The sequence below is a fragment of the Heteronotia binoei genome, chromosome 6 (genome assembly GCF_032191835.1).
Source record: "Heteronotia binoei isolate CCM8104 ecotype False Entrance Well chromosome 6, APGP_CSIRO_Hbin_v1, whole genome shotgun sequence".
Classification (NCBI taxonomy): domain Eukaryota; kingdom Metazoa; phylum Chordata; class Lepidosauria; order Squamata; family Gekkonidae; genus Heteronotia; species Heteronotia binoei.
This window is the reverse complement of record NC_083228.1, coordinates 39,530,432-39,550,970: the sequence shown is the minus strand read 5'-3', so window position 1 is coordinate 39,550,970 and position 20,539 is coordinate 39,530,432. Positions and strand designations below refer to the sequence as shown.

At 39.4% G+C, this 20,539-nt stretch overlaps 1 protein-coding gene across 1 annotated transcript in view; it reads left to right on the top strand.

Moving 5' to 3' along the window:
- Positions 1–20,539, top strand: part of PLCE1 (phospholipase C epsilon 1) — a 181,197-nt gene that overhangs the window by 68,710 nt on the left and 91,948 nt on the right. The window contains exon 3 of the mRNA XM_060241319.1: positions 14,934–15,210. Coding sequence (XP_060097302.1) covers positions 14,934–15,210 — 277 coding nt within the window. The remainder of the gene's footprint in view (positions 1–14,933; positions 15,211–20,539) is intronic.

The following is a 20,539-nucleotide window of genomic DNA, read 5'->3' as shown; positions in this document are numbered from 1 at the left end:
TATTTATCTGTATCATGGTTTACCATGTCCTGTTAGCCGCCCTGAGCCTGCCTAGGCGGGAAGGGCGGGGTATAAATAAAAGTTTATTATTATTATTATCTATTTAGGACAACACTGTAAATCATACTTTGATGGCACCATAAATTATGTTTTTTTTCTCTCTCTCTCTCAGTAGCAACACACTTGTTTCTCTGATAATTAATGTATCTTTATGTTGGCCCGTTGAAGGTGAGTAGATTAGTGGATAGGGAAAGAGTTTACCAACTTGACATAAACTCTAAAATAATTTTCAGAGGTAACTTTGTTTGTCTACAGTAAAACAGGTAGATTCAAATCTAGTAGCATCTTAGAGACCAAAAAGATTTCGAGGGTATAAGCTTTTGAGAGACAAAATGTCTAATGAAGGGAGTGTTGATTCTCCTAAGTTTATAAACTGAAAATCTTGTTGGTCTCTCTAAAGTCCTACTAGACTCTAATCTAGCTGTTCTAAAATAACAAACCTTCCATTTAAGGAGAAACAAAATCTCATTTATGATCCAGAAAACATGGAAATGGTAAGTTCAGGCAGTCACCTTATGAACAGTACAGATGCCATATAAGCCGTATCACCAAGCAGCTACACATTCTTTTATTAAATATTTATATAGTACTTATTTGTTTATTTAGATTTCTATCCTGCCCTTCCCAAAAATGGGCTTAGGACAGGACTCCATGGCCAAGGTTTCACTTGCATAGAAAGAGAGTTAGGAATAAAAGAGGGAGGGAAGATGTAGCTGCAACAGACTACATTCTAAGCTAACATGAAATGACAGACTGCACAAAGTCACTTTGCGGTCTACTCAGTCCTATTTTGTTCATTAGGGCTTACACCCAGGAATGCATTCTTTTTAGGATTACAGCATTAGCAGTCTATCCAATTGTTATCCTACATTACAATTGAGAAGGAGCCTGAAGGTGTATTAGAGGATGATGAGATATAATTATTTAGGGGAAGTTTACACTTCCTTTCCCATGTGGATGAGATATCACCCTACCCCAAACCTTAGCTTTGACCAGTGTTCCCTCTAAACTGAGTTAGCGTGAGCTAGCTCACAGATTTTTAGCCTTCAGCTCACAGATTTTTGTCTTAGCTCAGGAAGGATGACCCCAGAGCACAATAATTTATGCAGTAGCTCACAACTTTAATGCCAGTAGCTCACAAAGTTGAGTTTTTGCTCACAAGACTTAGAGGGAACATTGGCTTTGATTAAGCCTTTCTGATTGTTTGCATCTCCTTTTATACAGACTCATGCCCTGACTGCTTACAGGTGTGTGATCAGCCATGAGGTACTTATTCTGTTACTCCCTTCTGCCAGGACCTCCTCTGTTCCAAGACAAGGGGAAGCCAGGTGGAGGAGCTTTGTGAATGCTATACTGCTTGCAGGTACACAGGTTAAGGTGGCAGACTTAGATTAGTGCTTCCATGTTTTCTGAAGCATGAGTGAGGATTGCCAGGTCCCTCCTGGCTACTGGCAGCTGGCGAGATGGTGGGTTGCCAGCTCCGTTTTTGAAAACTCTTGGAGATTTGGGGGTGGAGCCTGAGAGGACAGCGACAGTGGGATACAATGCCATGGAATCCACTCTCCAAACATCCATTTTTTTCCAGGGGAACTGATCTCTCTAGTCTGAAGATGAGCTATTATTCTGGGGGATCTTTTCCTGCTTGGAGACTGGCAGCCTTGATAACGGAAATTTTTAATACCTTAACTTTAAATTTTAAATACCTTAACCTTAATACCTTGGATTTTGAAATGAACAAATTATTCAGGTTTTCCATTTCAGAGGGGTGGGCACAAAAATATTTTTCTGGAGCATGAGTGGAACTTTAAATACTTTAACTACATCCTTGAGTTTTGAAGAGGACAAGTTATTTCACTTCTCTGTGTCAGTGGGGGTGGATGCAAAAATATTTTTCTTGTCTATTCCTCAGAAATGCACTGCAATAGTACTCTATGCAAAATAAAAACAAGATTTAAAAAACCCTGTTTTGAAGCGTGGTGGAAAAAAAGTTAAACAAATTTTGGCACAGGCTAGATTATTTTGGAAGCTTAAAAAATGATTTATACAGATATAAATTGTTGCACATTATTGCACTGTTGTGAAATTGCATTTTACATAGAATGCAACAATAAGATACTCATTTAAACAAGTAAACAAACATTTTCCATTACTTTCCCCTTATATTTCCCTTCAGTTCATTTTTTAAAATGGGAATTCAAAGCATTATTATACAACAGATTTTAACCAAAGTAGTTAGGGCAAGTCCCCTGGAATATCTATGAATTTTTAAAGACTCTATTGTGAAACTGTTTTGACTAAACAAAAAATTGATTGGAAATATGAATTTTAAAAGGCAAGGCAGATATTCTAAATTTCTGTAACTCAGCCATTTTACACTACATTTATTTACTGGCAGTTGACCATGTTGCACTGGTCTCCAAGACAGAGTGAACTAATTTTATTATGAATATAATTTTAGGCATTATAGTGTTTGATTTGTTGATCAGTTGCACAGTTGAATCCAACTCTTTGCAGCCCCATGGACCAAGTCACGCCAGGCCCTCCTGTCTTCCACCATCCTCCGAAGTCTGCTCAACTTCATGTTAGTTATATCAGTAATGCTGTCCAGCCATCTCATCTTTTGCCGCCCCCTTCTTCTTTTGCCTTCTGTCTTTCCCAGCATTAGGATCTTCTCCAGTGAGTGCTCCCTTCTCATTTGGTGGCCAGCCTATTTGAGCTTCAGTTTGATTGGGGTGGGGGGGCACAAATACTATGTAGCTGTTCCCATGATTGTACTGCTGAGCTTTCTCTTCTGCTTTAGATGGTTAACATTCTTTGGGATCTATCTATCAGGAGATCTTTGAAGTTATTTTTTTCCTTCCATATCATGGATTGCTGTAATTGTTTGTCTCATCTTCTATAAGAGGCATCGGCAGTGGTTTCGCTCTAAGGTTCTTCTAAGTTACTACCCTGCAATTATTTATATTATCCTGCTGGCATATATACTCCCATTTTAGCAATTTATGATATTTTCCCCTACTATGCAAAGGAACGGATCTTCAAGGTTGACATTCTGGCTCCTCCATCCATCTATCTTGCTGTCATTCTGGTTCCACCATCCTAGTGTCTTGTACCTCCATAGCTGTACCTTTCTTGCACTGCAGTGCATTTCCCAGTTTTTAATTTATTAAAATGAAAATGACTTTTTTTAGATGGATAAGCTCAGAACCACATAACACAAGATCATTTCCTCTACTGACTGCAATAGAAAATGCACATGATTTTGCCACTATACATGTACATATACTCCTACATGTAAAGAGGTCTTCCAGAACTTAAATGAGTTTTCATAATCATCATTCTGGTGACTTCAGGACAGACACATAGCATTTTCCTTCTTGGTAACCATTGGTTGTATGGTTAGACTGTGGTATGCAGAAATCATGGCCTGCCCAGTTTGGATGCAGTAGCAAGTGATGGGTTGTTGAAAAAAGGGAAGTGGAGGAGGGGGACATAAGGCGGAAGAGGAAAAAAGGAGCATGCAAACAGATGACATGCCTTTGCTCATACTTTGTAGGACTGGAACAATGATAAAAGGCAAACTAGATGTCTCATGGAAGTCTTATAGTTTAACTCTGAGAAGGAGATGCTTTGTAGGTGGCAGCAGGACCTTTTTGTAGCAGGAACTCATTTGCATGTTAGGCAATGTAGTCAATCCTCCAAGAACTTACAGTAGGTGCTGTAAGAAGAGCCTTGTAAGCTCTTGGAGGATTGGCTACATCAGGGGGGTTTCAGCCTAATATGCAAAGGAGTTCCTGCTACAAAGAAAGTGCTAGGTGGCAGAAAATAGTTCCACAATACTGGTGGTTTCCCCATTAGATAAAGAGATAACATTAGCTTTTAGTAGAAATCAGCCAGTTTGGTGTAGTGGTTAAGTGCATGGACTCTTATCTGGGAGAACCAGGTTTGATTCCCCACTCCACCACTTGCAGCTGTTGGAACAGCCTTGGGTCAGCCATAGCTCTTATGGGAGTTGTCCTTGAAAGGGCAGCTGCTGTAAGAGCTCTCTCAGCCCCACCTATCTCACAGGGTGTCTGTTGTGGGGGGGAGGAAGAAAAAGGAGATCGTGACCATATAGAGTATAGGGTGGGATATAAATCCAATATCTTCTCCTTAAAAAGTTGATGTTTGGGAAAACAATGTGGGAGGAAAAAAATTACTTTCCACCATGCTACTTTGGCCCAGATCTTAATATTAAGGAAAAGGATGGGAGTTCAATCATAGCTCATCCACAGAACATGTAGTTTGTTACTGAGTCAACAGGAAGTTTGTTTTTATTTTATTTTTTAAAGATTTTTTGGTTAGCCTATATCCTGAACTTTCAGTACAGCTATGCTCAAGCAATACCGCTTCATATTGGAGAAACATTTAGATCCCACTACATCAAAAGCTACTGAAAGAACATTGAAATAGCATCCTTCTTTGTCCAGTTTTCTCAGGGTATGTATTTTAAAAACTGAATCAATGTCAGTGATTCTTTTGAACCACTAAGCTGAATAAGTTTAGGCATGTTTTCAAGTACAATCTGAGAAAATAGTTGTCATAGTAAGAAGTTTTTATTGCACAAAGGTTATCAGTTCTTTGGCCTATGAATGTCATAGAAATAGGCTGTTGAGTTTTTCCCTTAAAAAAAATCATTTTCAAGATACCATATTAACAGCTAATCTGTTTTTTGTGTCTATTTAATTGCCAAATATGGATTTGTCGGTGAGGATATATATATTTGTGTGTTGTTTTCCTCTGAATGCTATCTTCCTTTTCCATTATGAATGATTTAGGTTGGTGCTGTGGATTTTTTTCAATGCAACTTGGAAATAAAAGTCTATAAAACTCACAAATGGGTTTCTACATGCTCTTTATCTAATAAAGACTTATTAAAATATTTTACAGAAGGGTTTCTATCATAATGCCCCACTCTAACAGTGCTGAGTGCTTTAAAGGTGCACTTTGGTGACATCTGTATCAGATATCTTTTTTATCTTGGCAAAGCCTGAATTGTGCCAAAGGACAGATTTTCCATGGGACTAATTGCAGAAAAGAAGTGAGAAAGGTGAGGCAAGAATGCCTGGTTTTCTTTGCTTTAAGGAAAACATAATAAAATTCTTTGGAAATATCAGAGAGGTCACAAGGATGCAGTGTAAGTTTTTCAAAAAATAAAAATATTTAAAATAAAAACATAATGTCTAAGACTAAATTGGCATACCTGTAAAAATATCTAGTTCTTCTGTTAGACAGTGATGGTGATTTTGCTTCTAGTGAAAGGAAGTCATCTCAAAAGTGATTATTAAATCTGAAACCATTCAGACTGTTATTATTATAATACAATAATTTAAATACAATTGCCAACTCAGTTGAACATTTTTCTTTTCTCTTTCTCCATCCTGTTCCTTTTTGGCATTACTTCTGTCATTCCTACAGTTCAACTATGTCCTTCCAGTATACACTGTGTCAGTACACTCTAGTGCCAGACACAAAAATTGATGAGAAGCCCCAATTAGAGATAGGCAATGGACCAGTCCATTGGCCAAAATTTGTCAAGGACTGGGGACCAGTTCGTGGTCTCCTTGCCCATCCCATGCATTTGCTGTTTTAACAGACTGCCTACAGACCGCAGTTTTCTTAAGGCAGTCCATTTGAGCAGTCTGTGGGGAGTGAGCTCAGGAGGTACTGAGGCATATAGGAACGCAGTTCTAGCTGGCTTGGCATCAGGGTGTGTGGCCTAACATGCAAATGAGCTCCTGCTGGACTTTTTCTACAAAAAGCCCTATGTGAAACAATGGTGATATCAGGGGGGTTTGGCCTAATATGCAAATGAGTTCCTGCTGGACTTTTTTTTTACAAAAAAAGCCCTGTCAGGAGGCATTTAAATGGCACTGCAGTGAGATCTGGAAGCAGTCTCAGGGGGCATTTAAATGCCTCCTAAGCTCATTGGCATCACACTGCCACAGTGGTGTGACCTGGAAGTGGGTTGAGTCCCCACAAACCCCACTAGTCATGAAATGCTTCATAAACCGGAAAAGATCATGGAAGTTCTGATCTTGTTACTTCATGTGTCCGTATCCAACAAATGGTGTAAGAAGGAATGTCTGCTTCTCTCCATTATGGTGTTCTGCTGGATATACTGGGTTAGGTCATAGAAGTATGAGAAATTCAGAGAGTGGCTGTTCCTGCCTGCCTCCCTTCTCTGCAATTCCTGGTGCTCCCAAAAGGAGCTCCTGAGGGTTGAGAAACACTTGGAAAATAAGGGTTGCAGTGCAGGAGTCTGCCCATTGAGTGGAAGATCCAGGGAAATCATAGGCCTTCTCTTCTCACAAGGCACTGTTGGATCCAGGCCATTAATATCTACATTTCAAAAAACAAGGCTATTTTTGACAACTTATGGAAACATGTATATCTTGTAAATCTGAAATAGGATGTCTTCATCCATTACATTTTTAGGACAGTTCTGTCTCCAGGTACTATAGTTCAGGGGACTTTGACGCCTCTGTAGTCCATTTGTTACATAAGGGCTTTTGTGTTGACTGGTATGTTTTTAAAAAAAGGATAATTTGCAACACCTTCTTGAGTTATGGACTGTTTATATTGAATTACAGACCAGATATATCACCAGCCTTGTTCTTCCATGGGTTACTGATGACTGTTTATCTTTACAACAGAAGTAGTTTGCGGAGCCAAGAATGGCTTATTCATAGCATGATAGCTGCTTGTTGAGAACAGATTGGGTATTCTGATTAAATCATTATTTTTTTTTCAAAAATAAGTTCCCTTTTTTTGTATTATATAATCTGTGCCTTTTCTGTGCAGCTAAAGGTGTGGGCAAAAGCTTTTCTCTTGAAATACCTTATTAAAAATCAAGTGGGGTTTTTGGTGTGGAGACAGTGACCTTTTAAGGTAACATAAATAGAGCGAACATGTGCAACCGAACCCTTGCCTTCCCTTCTCCCAGGAAAAGCTGGTTTAAGGAGGGAAATATTGTAGCGAAGGAATAGCAGAAAATGCAAAATGCTGTCCCTTTTCCTGATTTCTACCAAATTGCTTTTGCTCCTGAATGTGAGGTCTTAAATAGATTTAATGAATGATGTTACCTGCCCTAAGCCCATTTTGGGGTGGGTGGGATATAAATATGAAATAATAAGTGAATGAATAAATGAAGGTCACAGATATTTGTAAATTGCAGATTCATGTGGCCTCAGTTTGCCTTAGGGCCATGTGGGAGGTAAGAAGAGGTTTAACCCTTCAGCCTCTACTCAGTTTTTACTATTGAAACTACTGGGATTTGCAAATGTCATACTTCAGTCATGAAAGAGTTAAACTGTCGTCTGTGTATATCATAATGTTAGCTAATTAGCATAGAACCAATTAGGTGTTAGGCACAGTTTTCTTGCCAGAGAAGGGGAGGTATTATTCATAATGAAATGAGTTTGGAAATTACTATTGGCTAATCAATATATTGAGGATGCTACATGCAGTTTGTCAGGTACACAAGAGGTAAGGCTTTGTTATATTAAGAGGGTCAGCACATACATTTACCATGTTTGTACAGCTTTAGCAAACATGAATTGCTTATTGGACTTCTCAGGGTTTGCATTCATGCTTAACTAGACCACACATATGCAGCAAAAACATGTATTCCTTCTTTAGACGCAATGTGGCAGTTGTGTGTATCAGGAGGATTATGGGTAATGCATGGGTGGGTAGGTGGGGCTTCCTGTTCATTTGATTGTACTGTTTGCAAAAGATTATAGGTAGATCTTCAGAGTCCTGCGTTCTGTTCTGTCTTGTTATTCCCCTTCCCTTGCAAGCTGTATAATGGAACGTATGTGCTAGTGCTTTTTACCTCCTGATGAGAATCGTTTTGTTGTTTTGCAGCTCATTTTGGAATTATAGCATTGGATCTTGATTGATGGCTCTGATTTTTATTCTTGGCATTTACAAAGCACTTCAAATTCCCAGCTCTCAGATGACATTCTTAGCCACCATTTTTAACTAGTTTTTTTTTTAATTAACAGAGACAGAGGACTAGAAAACCCCAAACCACTGAAAAGCTTGATAATCTCTTCTCTTTTATGGCAAATCATTTTGTCAAGTAAAACGGAAACATTTTTACACCCTTTAAACTTGCAGAACTGTACCTGTGCAGCTGCTGTGATACTTCCTTTACAATCCTTTTACAGCCATTCTGGAGCCTAGGGTTGTAAAGTCCGGGTTGGGAAATTCCTGGAGATTTGGGGGTGGAGCCAGGGACATGTGGAGCTTGAGGAAGGGAGAGTCATAGAGTCTACCCTCCAAAATACCCATTATCTCCAGGGAAACTAATCCCTGTATTCTGGAGATCAGTTGTAATTATTGGAGATCTCCAGGCCTCACCTGGATGTTGGCAATCCTAATTTATATGGCAGTCTTTGGTTGCATTTCAGATGCATTACAGTTAGGATTGAATTACTATATTAGAGTGAATGCACAGTATCCTTATTTATTCATCTGTCAGCAGATGAGGCCTGTTTGTATAACATTGCTTTAAAGCATGGGTGTCAAACATATGGCCTGAGGGCCGAATCAGGCTCCCGGAGGGCTCCTATCAGGCCTCTGAGCAACTGGCTCTTGTCTGCTTCCTTCTCCCTCTCACTTGCTTCCTTCTACATCTCAATTGCTTTGCAAAGTTTGCTCAATTGCACAGGAGCTACATTGGTTGAGACACTTCCCCCTCCTGGTCCCCTGGGAGAGAGGAGAGAGCCAGAACTTTCTTTGCTCAGTTCCCTGGATTCCATAGGAGAAATATAAAGAAAGCACCTTTAAAACCAACAAGTGCTAATGTTTTAAGCATGTTTCATTTTAAGTTTTTTTTTTTTAAAAAAATCTTTAATCGTGTTTGTCTCTGTCCTTTAAAAAGTTTATATCTCTGCTACCTAATCTTAAATAGGTACACATGTGGCCCAGCCTGACAAGGTCTAATTTATGTCAGATCTGCCCCCCATAACACATGAGTTCGACACCCCTGAAGGGTATGTAGTCAGAAGGCACCAGAAGGAATTGTGACTCTTGATGGGAGCCTCTTCACATTGCCTGGCCATGATGAATTGTTAAGCTATCCCTCCTGTTTGGCCAGAATTGCCCTTATAATGGGAGGATAAGGGCTTGTCTTTGGAAGTCAGATTTCAAACAGCTGCATGCTTCACTTACTTGTCTCTAACCTTCATCTCTATGTTATTTTTTTTTTTTAAAGTTCCAGTGCAGTGCGGAAAACGAGACAGTATTTGAAAGCAGTAGGTGAAATGCAAACTCTCTGGAGACAACTAAGTTTCCCAGAGTCTACTTTTATGCAATTGTATAATTAACATCATTATTTTAAAGTCATTGTTACAACAAAACAGTGCTGCCTGTTTTTATAAACAAAGGTTTGCTTTCTTAACTACTTAAGACAACTTTAATGTGATTTAAGCAACTGGCAGGAATTTCATTGCAAAGTTTTAATATATTTTGAAAAAGTAACTATAAATGGTAATTGTTTTCGGTAAATATTTTCAGAAAACAATAGGCCAATATGTATGCCTAATGCTTGAGGCATCCTGGGATTAATTAAATCAACTAAAAATGAAGCATTGGATACTTACTGTGAAGGGGCCTTCTCCTCTGAGGAAAGAGAACATGTTGGTGGGTGATTCCCACTGTCCATCCAGGAACAATTTTGCTTTAGGGAATGGAATTCAGGGAATGGAAAACCCTCTCAGCTACACTAGATCTAGGGAATAATTCCTTATTTACTTTGGATCTGCTCTTGTGATCTGAAGGTATGGGAACTAGTTCCTTTCCACAGTAGGTCTCTTGGAGCTCAAGGGCTGCCATAGTTTTAGATAACAGGTATTGATAATTCTCTGGCATAAAGAACCTGACCGCTCAAGAATCTCTTCTCACCATCTTTCTTGTCAAAAGGAAACTCCTTCTCCCTTTCCTCTGGATCACTATCCAAAGAGGTGTGTAGCTTCCATTGTGAACTATCTCTTTTCCTTTTCCTGATATTAGACTCCACCCAAACCACTTTAGTGGGCTAGTGAAGCCCTCCTTTAGAGGCAGGCAGTCTTTCTGAGCCACTTTCTTGGGGTGGGAAGAAGAGAGGGAGGTACTGAATCAGGCTGTGTCTGTTCTAAGGTTTCCCTTGTGGCAGAAACTTTCAGTTTCCTCATGGTTGCCTAATGTGGGCAAGGAAATTGAAGGAAAGAATAGAGGGCGTGGCTTCTTGCACTTTACTCACAAGTAGACCCATGAGCTGTCATCAGAATGGTGCCCTGGTGCCGCATTCTTTGCTATCACCTCCAAATGTCAACTCTAATTGTTCCTGCTGAGCCCCACATTGACTGGACAGCTTATGGATGTGGGGAGACCCACTCTGCACCCTCCATCTGGATGATTAAAATGGCTGCCAGTCAATGCTGACAGGGACAAGGACGCTGTGGGCTCTGGTGGCATTTGTCAGTGGTTCAGCTTTCCCCCCCTTTCTCTTCCCCCCCTTTTTCCCAAATAAATTTTATTAAATATCATAGTGTACATCAAAAAAGAAAAATTGCACAGAAACATTCAAGCCTTAAACAACTGAATATCATAATGTACATCAAATTTAAAAAGACTCTACATAAACATTTGAATTTTAAACAACTTGAAAAATAGGATAAACTATGTTACTAAAGGATATTTAAAAATATAACATCTGTTTATATTGTGAATTAAGTGGAATTATATCATGTTCAGTTAAATATTCTACTATAGGAAACCATAAATTTTGTTTCATAAGAGGCTAAAGGAGATGGCTCATTTTTTTGGTGCGCTTTTACAGTTCCAACCATTTCTGTGGGTTGGGTGGTTCAGGCATGGCAGCAAAAGCAGATGCATGCTGAATCTGGCTGATCTGATAGAGAACCAGTTTGATGTAGTGGTTAAGTGTGTGGACTCTTATCTGGGAAAACCAGGTTTGATTCCCCACTCCACTTGCACCTGCTGGAATGGCCTTGGGTTAGCCATAGCTATCGCAGGAGTTGTCCTTGAAAGGGCAGCTGCTGTGAGAACCCTCTCAGCCCCAGCTACCTCACAGGGTGTCTGTTGGGGGAAAGAAGATATAGGAGATTGTAAACTGCTCTGAGTCTCTGATTCAGAGAGAAGGGGCAGGGTATAAATCTTCAGTCGTCTTCTTCTCATCACTGTTTCTTCTGGGATCGGCAGTGGATTCCCCACCCCCCCATGCCCTCACAATTGTCTAAGATATGAGCAACCAAGGGACACCCTCTTAAAGCCCACTGCACTTGAAAAAATGACTGCAGCCATCAGAAAGTTCTCCTGGTACTTGAGTGTTCTTGCAGTGGAGGCACAAGACAGGAGTTTAGAATAGGAACAGGAGTAGGAGGAAAAAACTGACAGTATATAGATGAAGATTTAGTAGGAATAGGGGTATAAGGAGAAAGAATCAGAATAGATGACGCTTATTCTACACTGTTCTCCCTGATGAGGCAGGAAAATAATTGAAGATGAGGGTAACTCCCACAGAGGAGACAGGAAGTGGAAAGAATTTGTTCCTGCCTCCCTGAATGGATGGTGGGAATCACCCATCAAGCTGTCCACCTCAGAGGGAGAACTATAGTTCAGGACTTGATCCATTATATTTACATATTTAAGATGTCTACATTAGAAATAAGTATCTTCTGCTGCTCAAGATTCATGAATCAATGAATCTAAGGGTACAAAAGGAAAGATAACTACATTAAACACAGGGATTAGCCTTTAGTTAATATCTGTTATATTTCATAGCAGATTCTTAGATACTGTTTTGATAGAGTAGAACCTTGTCTTAAAGAGCATTTTACATTCTCTAAAATAGAAAATATTTAATATAAGTCTTGTATTCAATGTTCCCCAAAATTTCCACTGGAAAATGGACAAAAAAGTCTTTGGAGGGGGATAGGAAAATAAGTCTCAGTTTCTCTAGTTGTTTTGTGGTCCTTCTCATCTTTGCTTGCAAGAAGAGGCTGGAACCTGCTGTGTGAAACAGCAGATGATATATAGAGTAGTTCCCCATCATAAATCATGTGATGAAGAAATGTGTTGGTTCACTTGGGTGGCAGAACAGTTGCTTGGTATTGGGAAGCAGCAGGCTCTTTTAATCTAGTTGCCGTGCAACTCATTGACTTGAGGCAACATTTCCTACAATTTATGTTTATGCATTTCTAGAAATATTACAGTTGAAATTAAGTGAACAGTACACCAACAACACACTTGTGAAAAATTAGGTCTTATTTCCTGATCTGAAACTGTAATCCCCCCCCCTCCATCTTAAATGTTCTCCTCTTCAAAGATGTGTGTCATGAATGAAGGAGGGGGGGAACCATAACAAACAATTCCAAATAAAGTACTATGAAAATACAGCGGTTTAAATTTCAGAACGCTAGTAAGTGTCATGCAGTTGTTCTTCAGCATACTGTTACATAAATGGTTCAAAAATTGCGTCTTTATTGTGGTTAATACTCTCATATCTTCTATCAATGCTGAGTATGATTAATGGTGTTGATTGACCAAGGACCTCACTTGGTGCACTGCAATTGAAGAAGAAAGGCTCTTTAAAGGTCAGGTTGTCTCAACACTATGAATCACAGATGCTGTTATTAAATAATAACTGTTCTAGAGGTGACTTCTTACTAAGGAGTTCTGGATGCTATTCTTTATAAGTTGACGTGCAATCATTGAAATGTTTTTTATAAAGCCGTCAGTTCCAATAGACAAATGAAAGAGGCACTCCTGTGCTGTGGTACTTTCTTTCTGAAGCAATATCGAACTTCTGAATGTTTTTGCTTTTATTTTGGGATTTGTCTGTAGAGAATCAAGGTAGTGTTACCATGTTCCAGCTGGGGTCTGGAGATCTCCCAGAATGACAGCTGATCTCCAGACAAGAGATCAGTTCCCCTGGATAAAATGGCTGCTTTGAAGGGTGGACTGTATGACATTATACCTTGCTGAGTTCCCTCCTCTGCCCAACCCCACCATCTCCAGGCTCCACCCCCAAATATCTAGGAATTTCCTAACCTGGAGTTGGCAACCCAAAGGGGGACAGGGCTCTGAATTTCAGAAAATACATAGTGCTTCCTCTGAGGGACTGGACCTGTAAAAGTGTACAGTGGTGTTAACCATTCAGACAATTAACTTCGTTAAAGTTGACAAAATGATGCTTAATGAAACTGTCCAGAACTCTGTTGGGGGATATCCAGAAATCTAAAGCGGGATATCATAAATAGATCCCTCTTGGAAGCTCCACTACTGTGGAATCAACTCCCTGTGGAGGTGAGGGCCCTACGATGCTTAGATCAATTCCGTAGGACCTGTAAGACTCACCTCTTCAAGATGGCCTTCAACTAGTGATAAAGCTAGGAATACTGCTGAAAATGCTTTTTATTTACTGAATCCCATTGAAGATTTAATGTTTATAACGCCATATTGTTAATGTTAATTTTAATAATTTATAATTTGTTTTAACCATGTTTTTATAAGTATAACTGATGTACTGTGCATTTTATGTTGTGAGTCGCCCTGAGCCTGCTCCGGCGGGGAGGGCGGGATAGAAATAAAAAAATATTATTATTATTATATTATTATTGCCAAAATCATTTATCTCTCAGGCTATATAAGTACCTTCCTCAATTGCCTATGCTTCACAAGCCTTGAACTATCTTACTAAAACTCTTTGTGCTTAGTCTTAAAGCTGTCTTCAGGTTTATCCCTCGATATCTTTCTGCCCTTCTCTTGACGCATTGTTGTTGGGGACCCTCACTCCTTCAGTTCTGTCATCTTCAGGCTCTTTTTTTGGTCTCTCTTTGTACTTTGTGTGTGTGTATGCATGTGAGGCTGGGAGGCAACGATGTTCAGAGAGGTGGCTTCCTGCCTGCTTTTGGGTCCCAGCCCTTGTATTCCTTGGAGGTCTCCCATCCAAGTATTTGCCAGGGTCGGCCCTGCTTAGTTTCTGAGATCTGACTTTTTGCTTGCTTACCTCAGTTATTCAGGTCAGGGTTGTCATCTTCAGGCTCTTGAAATTCATTTACACTCTTAAATGATGATGTCCTTTCTCACACACTGTCTCTAAGGTCTGTCTATGCATGTAGCAAAAGAAGGCAGCAGAATGTGCTTTTTTTGATTGGGGCAATGGTGTATATATCATATTCTAAATGCTTCTCTCATGTAAAAATACTGGCCAAAATGAATTTGATCATTGTAGTGAAAGATTCTGGCCTATCTCTTTGTATGCTTAGTTCTCCACTAACAGAAAATTGTAATGTAGAAGAATTTCCAAACATGTTATACCTCACCCATAGTCTGAAATAGGACAGTCCACAGGATTGCCATCATCCAGGTGGGGCCTAGAAATTAGTTCCCCTGGAAGAAATGGCTGCCTTGGCAGTTGGACTGTATGGCATTATATCCTATTGAGGTCCCTCTCATGCTCCATCCCCAGATCTCCAGAAATTTCCAAATCCAGAGATGACAACCCCAGCAATCCATTTCTTTCTGCTGTATGTGGAGACCAGGCTAAATTCACCACGGAACACCTCCCTTTGTCTTCAGATGCTCTCTTTTGGTGTAATGACCAATATGTTCTCAAGCTGCATTCTTCCAGCAGTGTGTTAGTAGTCTTTAAAATGTTGTTTGAGCTTAATTCAAATCGATTTTGGATTCTAGGACTAGTAGAGTATTTGAGGACAGTAGATTACTTAACTGTTTGAAAATGCAGCATGCAGTAGTTAAATGCAACACACAGTAGTTAAATTTATTTGCTTACAAACTTTTTCTCTTTTTGTTTTTGACAGAGCTTTAGGCTAGCAAAAGGAGCAGAAGATTCTCTGGAATATTTTCCCCACTGTGCAAGGGAACCACTAGCACACCATGCAAACTGCTGTTGCAGAAGCAATGGCTTTTGCATAAAACCATGCATTCAAAGCCCTGCTGAGTATCGCGCCACCTTATTCAGGACTTCACTTTCAGATTTTATCAGTGGTGCTCTACTAGAAGCAGCTACATCATTGGGAGCAAGAAGTGGTACACTAAATATCGTAGGAGGATCAACTGGGAGGACCATGCTAAAAGGTAAATAGGAAAAAGAGAAAAGGGTGCAAGACAGTTCACAATATGTACAATTCAGTAGAGGTTATGATGTCTTTATGAAAGCCAGTTGTTTCCTTGCTTCTTATTGTGACATTCTGCAAACAGCTCACTTATGTGTCTTGTGTGTGCACTGAAAATATGTTTCCTGCCATTTGCTATAGGCTGTGTATTTTGTATCCTTGAGTATTTAGGAGTGTGTAGGTATACCATTTCATGAAGTATCTTGAAATTCTTGCTTTTTAGGAATTGTAAAACACTTTAGATTATAGTGTCAGCAAAACCTATATAAAGAGACTGTGTTTTCATTAGGTAAAGTAGTGTGGTAACGTCCTGTGATAAAGTAAGCCTTAATGAGGTCAGAGTTGAAGAGCAGTACAGGTCGTAACTGTTTTGGATACACTCTCAAAATATATTTCTGTCACTGTATCAAATAACCAAGGTTGTTTATGTTCCTAAAAGTTAACTGGTCTTTTGTCAAAAGATTTATTAAAAAAATAGGATCAAATAAATACATTTTCCATTTTTAGAGCACGGATGGTTAACAGGAGATTATGCTGAATAAATAGTGTTGCATTTTGGCGCCTCAGGTGAATAGTGCTACAACTGTAAACAGATTACTTATCACTACTTATCTTGTATACACTAGATGTGTAAAATACCGTCAGTGTACTATTTCTTCTTACTATGTGTTTTTAGCAAGTTATATGTAGATTACCAAGGCCACAGTGATGTATCACACTGCCAAGTTATATTTCCAAACCTTTACTGCGGCTTTTCTACTGTAGAGCAGAAGCGGAAATGGGAATAATAATAATAATAATAATAATAATAATAATAATAATAATAATAATAATAATAATAATAATAATAATTTTTATTTATATCCCGCCCTCCCCACCGAAGCAGGCTCAGGGCGGCTCAGGGAAGACATGCATAATGCTTAACTCTTATATTCCAATGAAGTTACATTCCAGCAAATTTGTATGCAGCTGTGGAACTTTAATTCTTCAAATAAATAAAGATTCCAAATACACATTGTACTTAGTGTGGAGCTTCTAAAAAACAAACATGTATCACTATTGCATTCCATCAGATATTCAACTTATTAAATGAGCCATTATGTCTTGGATATGAAAAAGTTAATATATTTTGATTATATCTTTTAAAAAGTACTGGCTGTGACCAGTTTAAGACTGTTGATACATGTTATCATTTATGTTTTCACTAGAATGGACCTAATCAAAAGTGTGCTTGTTCTATTGATTTTCATGGGATGCAAGTGTGCTTAACTTTCTTGCTGAACCTAATATTGTGGACTTCTCTGTAAACATGCTTAGGATTATAGTGCACATCAGCTTTAGTCCAGATACTTTCAGATAGCTTGCAGATTGCATTGCTTAGTAAGAATGCTTGCCAGTCCTTAAATGTAAAATTCCTCTTGCTGGAGTCCTAGGGTTTCAGCTTTTATCTGGAAAGTGGGTAACCTGACCTTTCTGCATGTTGTCTTTGTGATTTGCACAAAGCATGCCGGTTGTGCATTTTGACAGTTTGTAGTTTCAGACTGAGCAGCTGTTGCCTGACAGCTAGTGCAAAATGTAGTGTATGATATTTCTCTGCTTTTGAAATTACCTGCACCTTTGGCACTTTAGAAGGAAACTAAGGCTCTGTTTACTGGTAAGCTTAATGTTCCTGTGGCTATAACAAAGGCTGATGATGTTACCTTTAAAAGAAAAAAATGTTTTTAAAAGCCTAAGTAATGTTTCTTCTACTATCATATTTCTTCTACTGTCGTATGTTTTACAAGTTTCTGTTGTCAACCATGAGAAGGCAACAGTTTGTTCATACTTCCATGTGTTGATGATCTTTGCCTGTCCATAGCAGACTGTGGAGATACCCATAATCTCACTGTTTTCTGGTTCACTGGTCATAACATCTTGAATGCACAGACACATCTTTGAATAAGACTCTTCTTACAGTGAATGTAGGTTGACCTTAAAGCGCATTAGTGTAAATTATTTTCTTTTATACTGTGTGAGACAAGAGAATATTCCTTTTAATTTTTATCATCGTGAATAAAGCTATGTAATTGATTGTATTCTGGCATCTATATTATATAGATGAAATTTCCTTATTTGCTGGAGCCTTCATGTTGACAATTTTACAGTAGTGACAGCTTATTGTATAGGACTAGGTTGATAGAGCTACCTTTTCAAGTAAACGTTTTCCACATCCTTATGTAAAACTTGGTCCTGAATTTCATCAAGTCTCCTTTCTTTTGCTACTGTATTTTAATCTTTCTGGAACCCTGAATTCTGTGCTTTCCTGTATTTCTTGATGCTTTTGGTTGATGTGTTTGGATATCCAGTGGGCCTGAATGGCTCTTGCCAACAAAACAATTGTATGGACAATTTGTTTGTAAGACCATCTGTATCATGGCCCCTCTGTCTTTATATCTGCTTCATTGTTTGATGTCAGAGGGCATGGTGAGCTTTATAAACTCTCAGCTTCTCTCCCCCAGGCCAGAATCTGGGGCCACTGTACCCTCCAGCTTCCTTTCTCCGCAAGCTCTGAAGCTGACCTCAATTCATGGGGTGGTGGGGGGGCACCACCTAGAGCACTCTGTCCTGGCTACTGGGAGAGGCCTGGGCCTTTCTCCTCAAATTCTCCTGGGCCAGCCTGTTAAAGGGAGACCAGGGGGCGATTCCACACTCACCCAGTGTTCATCAAGCTGAGGTAGGGCTCATGATGTTAGGGCATCCAGTACCAATGGCCTTCTCTTCTGGGCCTCCTCTTCTGGGCCTCCTCCCTGATTGCTCCACCCTTCTCTGATGCTTCAAAGCATCAGACTGGACCCAAGTAAGGTGAGGTCACTGCTGTCAGTGACCCCCTCTGCCAAGCCCCTCCTAGGTGTGGCACGATGACTGGACTTCCTTGTGCTGCAGAGGGCCTGCCAAGATCTGGGATGGTTGGGCAGTGTCTCTGAGCACTGTTTCTTGTCTAGCCTGTCCTCCAATGCAGTGCCTGGAGGTGTCCAGGGCTTCCCAGATGTTCAGGGGAGCCTGCTTCAGCTGTCTTCCTATCCCCCCCAAGCCACAAGTGTGGGGGCAGGGTCACTATCACCATACACAAACCTTGGCCAAGGACAGGTTCCCACCATAATAAAGTATACATGTTGTATTTGTAAGGTACTAACTTAAACATCTGATATATTTAGCTAAGAAAATTTCTGAAACTGAAACAGATCTCTGCCTCTGGAGGGCTGCTCCCAGAGAAGGCAATGGCTGATTAGCTGGGCCATTGCTCTTATTACATATAAGGCATCTCCTTAAAAATCCTTAAAAGGGGACGGATGGTGGCTCAGTGGTAGAGCATCTGCTTGGTAAACAGAAGGTCCCAGGTTCAAACTCTGGCATCTCCAAAAAGGGGTCCAGGCAAATAGGTGTGAAAAACCTCATCTTGAGACCCTGGAGAGCCGCTGCCAGTCTGAGTAGACAATACTGACTTTGATGGACCAAGGGTCTGATTCAGTATAAGGCAGCTTCATATACCCATATGTCCAAATCCATAATTCTAAACCTTGCCATTTATGGCTCAATTTTGGGTACATGGAACTGTTTTGCTTGCTTATGCCATATGTTTTTGAACAGCACCTTGCTGGTTAGATGGTCACTTTTTCCTGGCAGAAACTGGACATGATCTGCTGTTCAGGCTGGATGGACATATACAATTTTAAGTTCTGAAATACTCAGAGGGTAAAAAAAACACAGGAGTTTGTTGGGAACCTGCTAAATGAAAAATGGACAAAGAAACACCAACAGATACTTGTTTCTTGTCTAGTGGAAAATAATTTAATTTGATGTATTAAATTATTAGATTGAATAGCACATAGATATTATGTCATGAAGCATTTAACATTTGGAAACTTAATCATTTTTCTTATTATTTCCTTCAAATAAAGACTTCCAGGCTTTTCATGGCCACCATTCTTGTACTTTGGCACAAGTGGACCAGATTGGGCTAAAGTTAGGGGTGCAGAATGACAACAATAACCCCAAAATTATACTAAGATTTTTTACTTGTAATTGGTTATAAAAGGGGGGGAAAGTAGAGAATGTAAATATCTAACAACTATAGTGCAAATGATAAATACAATATTTTTCCTTGGGTCTAAAATTTACCCCTCTATAATAATGAATTACGAGGTTGGCAGAATAATCCTAAAACGAATTTCAGTTTCTATTAGTTTGTGCTGTCTAGGTTGCATTCTTGAAGTCATCTTCTCTTTTGGTCTCTGCCAGAATCTCTTCTTGGAGACTTTGAGTAGGCTGTCTTGGCATTCGTATTCAGCTGGAACTCCTTTTATGCAAACCAGACCCCACTCTCTGCCTGGGGGGAAGGCTGTCTTCTCCTGGGTCCAGAAAGTAACAAGGAAATTAATTGATTATGTAATGTCTTGCCTGTCTTAATAAGATCCCTGTTGTCTAGTTGGTTACTCCTATTAATATATCAGTTGTGATCCTCCTCACTTTGGCAGACCTCCCGTTAGTTAGAAAGACAATCTTTTGCCTGCTTGGGAAGGCTGATTTTAACTTAGGAACATTAGCATAGTGCAAATTAAACATTTATCTTCCAACTTTCTAGATTTTTTCACATGCCCATTAGTTGTTTCAAGGACACTAATATAGTTTTTAAAAAAATTCTTTTAGCTACTGCTAGTAAAACCTGGAATCTACTCAAGCTGATGCATTTGAGGCCTGGTGGTCTGCAGTTCTAGTTTTTCAACTTTTTATTTATGGTGTTCAGGAGTGGAATTCTAGCAGGAGCTCCTTTCAATGCTAACATGGAATAATCTCCAACAATGGTTAGCAAGCCCACTTAAAACCATGACCACAAACCTATGGCATATTAGCGATTTTGGAGACCATGAGCATATTTGCATCAAACTACTGTGTAAGCATAGGTTAATGTTATAACTGTTTTCCTTACAAAGTAGCTGGCAGTATCTTTTGGTTTCCAGAACAGTGGCTAATAATAGCTGTCCGTAAATAATAGTTGAATGGCATGATATAATACTTACATAATATCAAACAGGTGCCACTAAAAAAGGAACCTGATTTTTTACTAGAGCTGTTCTCATTTGTTCTCATGAAGTAATCATAAATGTGAAAGCTAACTTGTTTTTCATTTTGATTCGTGTATTATAGACAAATAACAACCAACTGCCATTCAAAATATCATATCCTCTTCTCATAGTAAAGTAGATGGTCCCCATACTGATCGCTAGGTTAGTAAAATAGGGCTACCAGCAACC